Below are 12,152 nucleotides of genomic sequence, written 5' to 3'. Positions count from 1 at the left end.
CAGGGCCACCATCGGGGGGGGACAGGGGGTACAAATGTCCCGGGCCCGAAGGGGGATCCGGCAGTGCTGCATTTTCGAAAGAGCCGGGCCCCCCTTGACTCTTTCCTCCAATTTACGAAAATGGCCGACTGCAGTCAAACAGTCCTCCCGATAAATAATGACTGCGCTAGAGTGCAGATTGATCAATGCGCATGAACTTTTCCCAAAACAAAAATGGCCGACCCTATACAAAGGCGCGTATGGTAGGGAAACGTAAATTGCCGATGATATCCGAGAGTAATAAAATGGCGGTGGTTGGAAGAGGTGAGAAGCTTGGTGTGTTGCATTGGTTACCATATAGTTTTTTCCCTAAATAACCAGTCCTTCAGTCATATTTAGGGTTCAGATTAACTGGAATGTGACTTATTCAATCGGTGCCTCCAACCCAACATTAGCCAGAGCTTCTTTTGCACTATGTATTACTCTCTTAACTACCAAGGATACCGCACAGGGCTGAGATTGGGGGAGGGGCACATGGTACAACTGTAAGTGGGCGCGTTATTGCACATGAGACGTGGAGTTTTAAATATCAACCTCGTACAGACTCCCAAGGACAAAACAGCTTTCTAATGGCACCCCAGCACAAGATATATATGAGAAACCAGGGACTAAAGAGCATGTGACCTGGGCTCTCAGAAGGGACTATTAGGCAGCCCTGGACCAGGAGTCAAAAATAGGCCCGGGCATCTCAAGCACAAAGAGACCCAAACAGCCTCCCACCAGTCCAATAAATAGTGACTGTCTATTTCATGTTACAGTAGCCCCTCTGGCATTTGCCAGGATCCACAGATTTCCAGTCTGGGCCTGCTAATGGGGAAATTATGAGTTGTATGAAGGCTGGCCCAAAATTTTTAGTCAGTGTTGGAATTAGTTGTTGCTAGGCTGCCACCCTGGCCCCCCCCCGAAATGAGGAAGTGCCGAAAAGCCGAAGTCCTGAAAAGACCCGAAGTCACGAAAACAGCCGAAATTGTAGTCCTGAAATGGTGAAAAGACACAAAGTCATGAAAGGAGGCGAAGTTGAAGTCCTGAAGCCACAAGTTCAATTCCTCTGAACACCAATGTGTGTTTTTTTTATAATCCCCTGGCCATCAATGTAGTATTTAAAAATATTCTATAGGCCCCTGCCACCAATGCTTTTTTAAAAAAAATATTCTTTGGGGCCGAATTTTTTTTAACTTGTAGGGGGGCCCTGACCACCAATTTTTTAAAAAAAACTTTTAAGGGGGGCCCTGGCACCACAGTTTTTTTTAACTTACAAGGGGGGCCCTGACCCTCAATAGCTTTTTATAACTTGTGTATGTGGGGGTTATCTTTTTTAGCGCTGATGTCTGTGTGGTCTTTTAACTGTTTTGTGGAGTGGGGTCTGGGTGGGCGATGCACAGGGGCCGTGATTTCTAATGGCGGCCCTGTCTCTAACTTTACTCTTTGATAAATATGCCCTATAGTGACAACCTCTTGTTTTTTTCCACCCCCGACTGTGTGCATTGAAATAAATGGTCTGATAGCTTGACTGCTGCTCAGAAACAGTCGGATAGCTTGACTCCAGTAAATATGAGAAACTATGAGTAACATTTAGTGGGCTGAGGGGTTTTATCACTCCACTTGCCCTCAGCCCACCCTACCCAGTGTCCTCTGCGGTTTCCCCTCTCAGTGCCTGACTAGGCCGCAGCAGCAGCATCAGCAGAAGGAATGCGAGCCGCTCCTCCCCAGTGATCCCTTCTCTATTTTGGTGCCTCTCCCCTCCTTCTCCCTCAGGTCTCTCGCTGCTGAGCCCATGACGTAATGGTTTATGATAATGATTAGCATGTGGGAAGCCTGGGCTGGCGCTTTACAGTCGTGTGCGCGCGCGACTCAGATGCTGCAACTCAACATGGCAAAGCACAGGGAGGAAGAGCAACAGCTCGTCTAGTTCGGCCGAGGCACATGAGCAGGAGGAGCGGCACCAGCATGCATTTGGGGAAGGTAAACCTTTGCCTGGCTGTTAATCGCGGCCGGTGGTGTGAAGCCTTGTGGGTATTGTGCCTTGTTGACTTTTCCCACTTTCCTGCAGCTTCTCTTCACTGCAGTGTGCCTCTGGGTACAACCACCCCTCTGCTGCTGCCTTTCACTTAGAAGTCCCAAGATTCTCTCAGGGCTTGCTGGGAACTGTAGTTCTGTGGCAGCTTGGAGTTGTAGCTCCAATTGGCAATTGAACACATTTGTATGAAGTGTAGGAGTTACTTTCTACCTTATGTGCATGGAAGTACAGGGGATGGGGGGACTTCTACTTTCCTGACAGATATTTGATTCACCCTTAGTCATATATATATATATATATATATATATATATAGTTGGACTTCACATTTTATATTTCTCTAAATATACATTTTGCCTGGAGACAGCTAGTAAAGCAGCAGCGAATGATACTGTTTCATCCCAAGCAGTGCTGCAGCAGCGACGCTTACACATACGCAACTGTCATCTGAATGTACCCCTGCCTGTTAAGCTGGCCATAGACGTGCAGATTTACCTTCATATCGGACGAACGATCGTTCAGTGCCAGCTCCCAACCTGCCAGGCTGCCACTAACCTTTCAGATCAAATAAAGTAGTAAAAAGAACAGATCAGCCGATGTTCTGCCCCTGACAGCAATCGTAGCAAAGTTATGTCCGACAAAAGCTGGTGACAGTCTCCCACTGATGTCGTCAGATCGGCAGTACATGCAGAGATATTATCGTAGCCGGCAGAAATCTTCTAACCTGTCCGACTGACGTCTCGCGAAAAATGGCGGAACACTCCACACGGCCCGAAAATCGTTTGTAAATCTTTGCGTCTATGGCCATAGCAAATCTTTGGCTCGCCAACTGTTTCTTGAAGTGGAAGTCAGCACACACGCTGTCAAGGGATTCTGGGATGTGTAGTCCAACAACAACTGCAAGGTTGGATACGCAAGCTTCTGTTGTGTTTGTCTCATAATCTCAGTATTAAAACATTTTCTGTGCAGTCATTTTCAGGGGGGTTAAAAGCACAGCTGATCCACATATACAAAAGCACAACCAGGATAACTTTCACAATTTAGTTTTTCTGATCTGATTATTGCCAGAAACCTCTCGACTCGTGTAGTATTAAATAGATGCCGACAATTGGGGGTCTTTCTCTAAAAGATATCACTTTAAATGCCAATCTCGTATTGCCGCTGTCCTGAAATTTTCAGTGGTGCCTGCCCCGTGTAAAAGGAAATTATGGTTTGATGGTCACGTAGTGAAATCTGATTTAATCACTGCACCAAAAAGGAAAAGTTTAACCAGCCCATTATACCCACTGGCTGTTTCTTGCCCTCGTGCGTCTGTGGTTAGAAACCAGTGTGTTTAATCATCGTCATTTTATATTAGGGAGATGTTTTGTGAACCTGCAGAAAAAGGTTGACTTTATTTGCTATTATTAAGGATGGTATTAAGTTGTTGAGTCACTGGTTTAGTCTTATGGTGTGTCACAGTGGTTTCTTTTTTTTTTTTTTCCCTTTCTTTTATTTTTGCAGTTGTGAGCATTGCTTTGGAATGCGGGTGTGGAGGGTCCGGGAAGCAAACCAGGCGACTGGAGATCTGGAACAACATTAATAAAGTAACAGCAGTCCACACTACCAATGCAAAAAATGCTTCCTACAATTTTTCTATTGTGATCTCTATCAAAGAGCCACCAAAAAAAGAAGAAAATAAAAAGTAAAAACCCATAATATAATCCATATTCTCAGTGGTGATCTTGAAACTTTTTCTCGGATTCGGAAAACCTCTCCAAAATCATGATGTTTCGAGACCAAGTGGGAATGCTTTCTGGATGGTTTAAAGGCTGGAACGAGTGTGAGCAGACTGTTGCTCTTCTATCTCTCCTCAAAAGGGTAAGCAGGACCCAAGCCAGATTCCTACAGATCTGCCTGGAGCATTCTCTGGTTGATTGTACAGAACTGCACATCCTTGAAGGAGAAGCCAACAATCCTGGTAAGTTGTGGGGTGACGCTTTCAAGGTTTTGCTATTATAAGAAGTGGCCAGGTGCAATAAAGTGATGGTTATACATATATACACTCTGCATTGCAGACCAGTTTTAACCCTTTGCCTGTACTGCATTGCCTACTAAATCCATGATAAGAAGCAATGACAATGTTCAGTCCTATGCTGCTCAGTAACCTTTGATCAAGTACATTTGTGATTTTATTCATACATGCTTTGTAAATTAAAGTAGAAAATGGAAAGAAGGATTAGGATACCGCTTTCTATCTCATTAAAAAGACTACCATTATGCCTCAAGCATCCACGATAGGGTTAATTGATTTGATTAGTTGACTTGTAAATTCGCAACTTTGTGGTAGCTCATTATTATTGATGCATTTGGTCCTTGGAGGGTTACAAACAATTGCTCATCTGACCACATATCTCAGTAAGCAGCAGAATGTTTTGTTTGTAACACAGACAAGACATCCCTTTTATTGTTTTTAATAAGCATTCCTCCACTCTCGCGATCCATTCACTGTTTCAACTACAGTAGCATGAATGATTTTTTTTTTCTTTCCCTCCCTCATGCAGTTTCCTGTGGAATAAGTAAGTCAGGTCACGTAGAGTCTGGTTTTTCCAGGCTTTTTGGCAACGTGGCTAGTTAGTTTCAATTCACATGCAGCATATACATATTATTAGTGTGTTAGACCTCATTCTTTGCAGCATGTGATTGAATTGCATAATAATATGATTCCATAATTCTCTTGCCTGTGTCGTATGGATATTTCTGTCATTGCAGTTTGTGAAATTGCTGCAGTTTTTCTGTATGGAGCATTAATAACATGGCCTTTCATCATTATATGGCACTGTAAACCTATTTAACAATAATATATGTATTGAATTTGTTTATAAGGTAGTTATTACTGAGGACACAATGATAAAAAGGCAAAGTCTGAACAGCAGAAAAGTCTATCAGTTGTATTCTGTGATAGGTGAAATTCTATAGGCCTGAGTGCTGCAGAATACGCAACAGAGCCCCCAGTGTTTGAGAATGCAGGGTCCTTCTCCAGCTGTTCCATATTAGAGTGCAGAGCCTACAAGATCTGGCAGCTGTTTTATATGAGCTAGGCTAGATCTACACTGTACCTCTACTAGTGATTAATAAGCCAGCAAAATGAAAAGTTTTACTGCTGAGCTTAACAAAAGTACATGCATGCATTTGCAAGTTGATTATGCACATTAGGCAAATGGTGGATACAATGACTTACATTTCAGAAATATTCTGCGTATAGCTTTCTAGGAATGACACCCTCCGCTTCAAGGGGCTCATAAGTAGGTGTTTGCTTTTATTTTCTATTACTTTTGGGAACAAGTTCAGGGCCGGAACTAGGGGTAGACAGAAAAGGCATGTGCCTAGGGTGCAAAAGTAGAGTGGCGCCAGGCATGTACCTCTTCTACTGCCTTCCCCTAGTTTGGACTATTTTGTCCCCCACCTGTGGCAGCAATTGCTGTATAGATGACATATGCTCTAATGTGCATGCACACACGCATACCATGCACCCATGCTCTTCAGTCCATGCACTGACAAGCTCTTGTATGCACAATGAGGGGTGACGCAGTTGGCTGGGTTGCCTAGAGCGCCCGGCACTGAACAGAGCAAAAATGTTTTGAAGAACTTAAAGGGATTCTGTCATGATTTTTATGATGTTGTTTTTATTTCAAAATTACACTGTTTACACTACAAATAATTCACTCTACAGTAAAAAATTTCATTCCTGAACTAGCAAGAGTATTTTTTAGTTATAAAATTGGTGTGTATGCCCCATCTCAGGTCATTTTGCCTGGTCATGTGCTTTCAGAAAAAGCCAGCACTTTAGGATGGAACTGCTTTCTGGCAAGCTGTTGTTTCTCCTGCTCACTGTAACTGAATGTGTCGCAATGGGACCTGGATTTTACTATTGAGTGCTGTTCTTAGATCTACCAGGCAGCTGTTATGTTGTGTTAGGGAACTGCTATCTGGTTACCTTCCCATTGTTCTTTTGTTAGGCTGCTGGGGGGGGGGCGGAGGGAGAGGGTGATATAATTCCAATTTGCAGTACAGCAGTAAAGCGTGACTGAAGTTTATCAGAGCACAAGTCACATGACTGGGGCAGCTGGGAAACTGACAATATGTCTAGCCCCCTGTCAGATTTCAAAATGAAATATAAAAAAAATCTGTTTGTTCCTTTGAGAAACGGATTTCAGTGCAGAATTCTGCTGGAGCAGCACTATTAACTGATGCATTTGGAAATTTTTTTTTCCCCATGACAGTATACCTTTAAGAATAACAGTAAGGGGTTGTATTTTCCTCAAGTCCAGTGCTGTCCAGTTGGATACCCACAGGCCAAACAGCTCCATAAATTTCTATATAATAACAGTAATCCCGTCTCCATGTAGTACACTAAAAAAAAAAAGTTGAATAACACTGCTCTTGTCTGTTACTCTGAGACAAGAATAAGTGAGACAAAATTAACACCCACACTCTTATTTGCATATTTACACTGAGTTGTCTCCGAGAAAGGAGTCTATTATTGAATTCTTTCCCGTAAAGCTGTCCATACATTGGCCAACTCTAGTGAACCTTTCCATCAGCTTAAAGCAGAATTCAACCCATAACTAAAAAAACATAGACACCCTCCTCCCCACCAGCCTTACTGCCCTTTCGGGGTAAATGCCCCTAACTTTATACTCACCCCTCTGCGCCGATTCCGGGATGTCAGTTCACCGCAGCCATCTTCCAGGTCTTCGTGTAATAATTGATTGCTCTATTGATTGCTTTAACAGGCCTATAGAAGTGTCAAAAAGAAATCATTGACCAGTGTGTTCAGAAATGAAGCAAAGATTAGTGGACTCTGTTATCCCACTCTTAAGGTGGCCATAGACGTAGAGATGCGCTCCTTTGGCGATGTCGCCAAACAAGTGGATCTCTCCCAGATATGCCCACATTGAAGTGGGTGATATCGGGCTGATCTGATTGTGGGCCCTAGGGCCCAACAATGGGATCATAATGGATCCGATACGGGTGGTCGGATAGTGGGACCGCAAACACGCCTCAATGCATTTTTTTTTTTTTAACCTGCCAAATCGAGATCTGCCCGACTTTCAGCCAGATATCGATCGGGGTAGCCCGTCGGATGGCCCCACACGTGGGTCAATAAACTGCCAACTCGGTCTGTAGGCAGCTTTTATCGGGCCGAGTATGGGGGCCTTTACTCTGTGTATAAATATATGGTGTTTTCCTACTCGTCCCCCTGTGCAACTGATCTGTTGTCTGCAAATACAAGTGTCTTTGTTAGGTGACCTTCTTTATTTACCCCTTTTAGTGGTTCCTCAGCAGGTGGACTCTATATGACCATGACAGAATAGATAAGATCTCTAAATTTATTAAAAAATTGGACTACCATTTGGGGAGAAAGCATCTACAGGGAAAATTTCCTGTAGTTTGACATTATATAAATAGACTTTCCAATATTATATATGTGCTGACCAGTGTGGTGTCTGACCAGTCAGGTTGCTGGCCAGATGAACCTGTACCATATGAATAGCCATACACTCGTACGGTCATATCTCATCTTCACCTCTGTATCTGCCAGTGCATCTTGTACTCATGGACATGGTGCATCCGCAGATGAAATATTCAAACATGCCCATGTGATGCAAACAGGATGGTCTTTTAGACTGAATCTAGGCATGTGTGGCCCAACTGTGTTGGTATTCAACCAAAAGAAAAATGGCAGGCACTCACAGATCCCACAGACAGGCTTGTAAAAAAACTGGGAACTTTATTTCAGGCCAAAAGTAGTTCAATACATAGCCTTATGCGTTTTGTGCACTTGGGTACTCATAAGGCTATGAATTGATCTACTTTTGGAAATAAAGTTCCCAGTTCTTTTACACATGAAAATATTGATGGGATTGTAACACAGTTTTATCAGTCCATTTGTTTTCAAATCATACATGTACATATCAGAAATAAAGACTCTTCAGTTGCTTTCTATTTTTTTATTTTTGACCATTTAAACTTTATTAAAGATTAATTTTTCACTATTTTAGAATATTGTAACAGGCTACACCTAGATTACTGGGCTGCTTGACTGAATCATTTGAGGGGAAAACATTAAGGACAGAGACGCACGTGGAGATTCAGGGAGATTAGTCGCCCAGTAACGTCTCTTCTTCGGGCGACTAATCTCCCAGAACTGCCTTCCCACCAGCTAGAATCTAAATCGCCGCGGGGGTGGCACTCGGATCGATTTGTTTTCCAAAGTCGCCTTAAGTTTCCTCGTGAGGCTACTTCGGGCGAGTTCGGAAAACAAAGCGACATGAGTTCCAACCGCTGGCAATTTATTTTCTATCCAGCGGGAAGACAGTTGGGGGAGATTAGTCACCAGAAGAAGAGGCGATTTGTCACTGTGCGACTAATCTCCCCGAATCTCCATGTGTGTCTCTGCCCTAAAGGGGGTGTTCACCTCCAAAACACTTTTTTTTCCTCAGTCGAGTGATTTTCAGATTTTTTATCAGAAATAATGACTTTTTTTCAATTGCTTTCCATCTTTTATTTGTATTGGTTTTCAAAAATGTAAGTTTAGGTTTAATGTACCTGTATTTAGTGAATCAGTCTGGCAGCTCAGTAATCCAGGTGCAGATTCTGGACTGTTACAATTTGATACATAAGTTGATACATTTCTCAACAGTATTTTAGGAATATTATCAACTATTGTATCTACAGATGCCTTTAATGAAACTCGGGAATCGAGGTCAGAACGGAAAAAGATGAAAAAATGTATCAACTAAATGTATCAATCTATAACAGTTAGATTCAGCGACCCCCCCCCCCCCGAGCTGCTTTAGAAAGACCTAAGAAGGTGAAAATTGAAACTTTACACTTCGATATTAGAAAAGTGGTCACAGATCGATAATAGAAAGTAACTGAAGAAAGTCTTTATTTCCGGTGAACTATCTTAAACCAAATGAACTGAAAAAAGTTTTCTACTTTTGAAATGTAAAGTTTAATCCTTCTACACTTTTTTCAGTCCATTTGGTTTCAGATAGTTCACCAGAAATAAAGACTTTTATCAATTACTTACTATTATCGATCTGTGACCTGTTTTCTAATACAGGTATTGGGACCTGTTATCCAGAATGCTCGGGACCTGGGGTTTTCCGGATAACGGATCTTTCTGTAATTTGGGTCTTCATGCCTTAAATCTACTAGAAATTCATTTAAACATTAAATAAACCCATAGGCTGGTTTTGCTTCCAATAAGGATTAATTATATCTTAGTTTGGATCAAGTAAAAGCTACTGTTTTATTACAGAGAAAAAGGAAATCATTTTTAAAAATTTGGATTATTTGGATAAAATGGAGTCTATGGGAGACAGCCATTCCGTAATTTGGAGCTTTCTGGATATTGGGTTTCCGGATAAGGGATCCTATACCTGTAGTCCATTGTGGAGTGTGTATGTGTGTTTGTAAAACAGGTGCATAGTTGTGTTCAGAATAATAGCAGTCCAACATCACTAGCCTGATTATTCACTGTTTTTGGTAGAAATTATATTTCTACATGGCAAATAATTTACTAGTAGGTGAAGTAAAGTAATAGAAACCCAACAGACATGACATGTATGCAGCTGATTCCTTGTAGTTGAAGCATTATTTGAGGCTTGTTCAAAATAATAGCAGTGTTCAAAATAATAATAGGTTGTTCCAAATAATAGCAGTGTGGAGTTCAATTAGTGAGGTCATTCATTCTGTGGAAAAACAGGTGTCAATTAGGGTCCTTATATAAGGAAGGCTGGCAGAAAATGTTGTGCATGCTGGTTATAGTGTATTTCTCTCTGAAAAATGAAGAATGAGTTGTTCCAAACATTGATTAGAAGAATAGCATAATTTGATTAAAAAGTTGGAGAGGCGAAAACATATAAAGAAGTGCAGAAAATGATGAAGACTGCTCAGCTAAATGGTCTCTTTAAAATGGCAACCAAAACCTGAAAGACATGGAAGAATGACACAGGCATCATTATATGGGGATGTTTCTCATGCCTATTTATTGCATACCAGAGATCATGGATCAGTTTCAATCAGGGCCGGGCCAACCCGGCCAGCCAAGTCACCCCCCTCCACTGTGTGCGTGCATATGTGAGCACACATGCCCACTGGCAGCAGCCCATGGAACAGAACGACAGACCAGACAGGGGTAGGCAGCAGTTAAAGGTACATGCCCCCCAAGATTTGCGCCCTAGGCACGTGCCTACTTCTAGTTCCGGCCCTGGTTTCAGTACATCAAAATACATGAAAAGGTCATGTTGTCTTATGCCGAAGAGGGAATATCCTTGAAATGGGTGTTTCAACAAGACAACGACCCCAAACACAACAGTAAACAAGCACCATCTTGGTTTCAGACCAACAAGACTGACGTTCTGAAGTGGCCAGTCCAATCCCCAGACGTTAATCCAATCCAACTTGTGGGGTGGCATCAAAAATGCTGTTTCTGAGACAAAACCAAGAAATGCAGAATAATTGTGGAATGTCACAGGTGCCAGAAGTTGGTGAACTCCATACAACACAGATGTGCAGCAGTTCTCAGAAACGTCTACAATTAAATATAAGTTCAGTGATTCAAAGGAAAGCAAAATCTTGAAACATTTTTTCAGTTTATACAGTTAATGTTTGAGTTTGTAAAGAAGAATGCAGACTTCTACTTTTTAACAGTCTAATATTCCCTTTTCTTCACTTTCTGTAAAGGAATTACACAAATTTGATAAATTCTTCTTCATGTTTTGATTTGGAATGGAATGTGCAGTGTTCCCAATGCATTTGTGCTTATGGAAATAAAATCCATTATAAGGATTTTGAGCTTTATTTACTTTTTTAAACACACTATTATTCTGAACACAACTAAATTTATTTGCTCTGTTCAATCATAACGATATATTTCACTGAATACTTTGGCTTTCTTGCAAATGTGTGTATTTCTAATGTTATTAGGAATGTACATGGATTCAACTTTTTCATTGTATGTTTCTCTTTTCTGTAAGGATTGTCCCAATATATAATTTTCAATTGGACAAAAACAGATTCCTAAGATTTTGGTTCTAATGATGAACCATGTTCTAACCACTATATGCATATGCAAAGCTTCAGCCAAACATCCCATGCTCTGCTTTGGATTTGGTACAGGTTTCAATGCATCCCTACTGTCCTAAGCACTACAATGCAGTCAGATTGGGGAGACAGAAATTTTGGGAGCATTTGCTGATACATGTGCATACTACTGCCACATCGTTTGCTCCATAATATGAATAGGGCACAGACAGAAGTGCACAAGAACTTTGCCTGCGGAAAAGAGCCCCACTGTGCTACAAATGCTATCACCTGTTATTTCACAGGGATATTTTTAAATTCTGACCTGTTGTGACCCCTGGCACAAGGCAAACTTGCATACACACTTTCAGCTTTGTTCCTGCCCTGTGGCAAGATATATAATAAAAGAAAATTAACTTTTTATGACACATTTGTTGATTTAAAATTCTGCTGTGAGTAAACATGAGTAAACATCACTGATCCATATAGCAGACATCTTAGAAAATGCACAGGTTCTCCTAAAGCCGATTATTAAAGGAATTCACATACCGGAATCAGATTCCCTACATAAAATAACCTTTTGGTAATTGTCACTTGGTACTAGGACTTGTATTACAGCAATTGAACTGCTACAAGAGCTTCCACCCTGCCTGCACAATTTAGAGGCAATTATGAAAAAATTGGGTCTTTGTGGACCTTAAAATATACTGTGAAATTCCTCCGCTAAGGGGCAGATTTATTAAGGGTCGATTTTTTTTTTTATTATTGTCAAAACTCTCAAACTTGATTCAAATTTGAATAATTCAAACTCTTTTAAAATTTTTATTCGAATCAGAACTTGGAGATTTATCAAACCTTGCCCCTTTAAAAAATTTAATTTAACTATTCACCTCCTAAAAGCTGCCTAGTTCATGTATTAGTCAATGGGAGAGGTCCATTGACCAATTTGAAGATGTTACTAGCCTTCCTGACATTCAAGGTTTTTTTTTTTTTATTCAAGTTTAGTCGAATACGATTCATATT

The 12,152-nt window shown here is 41.2% G+C and overlaps 1 protein-coding gene across 1 annotated transcript in view; it reads left to right on the top strand.

Annotated features, from left to right (window-relative positions):
- Nucleotides 1-3,557: 3,557 nt before the first annotated feature.
- samd4a.S (sterile alpha motif domain containing 4A S homeolog) overlaps nucleotides 3,558-12,152 on the top strand; it is a gene marked incomplete at its 5' end in the record, with an annotated part of 75,956 nt that continues 67,361 nt past the window's right edge. Inside the window, 1 exon segment of the mRNA NM_001096514.1 lies at nucleotides 3,558-4,014. Within this exon segment, the coding sequence (NP_001089983.1) occupies nucleotides 3,819-4,014 (196 nt within the window).

The sequence above is a fragment of the Xenopus laevis genome, chromosome 8S (genome assembly GCF_017654675.1).
Source record: "Xenopus laevis strain J_2021 chromosome 8S, Xenopus_laevis_v10.1, whole genome shotgun sequence".
NCBI lineage: Eukaryota > Metazoa > Chordata > Amphibia > Anura > Pipidae > Xenopus > Xenopus laevis.
Note: the sequence above shows the minus strand (reverse complement) of the source record. Positions and strands in the feature narration are given on the sequence as shown.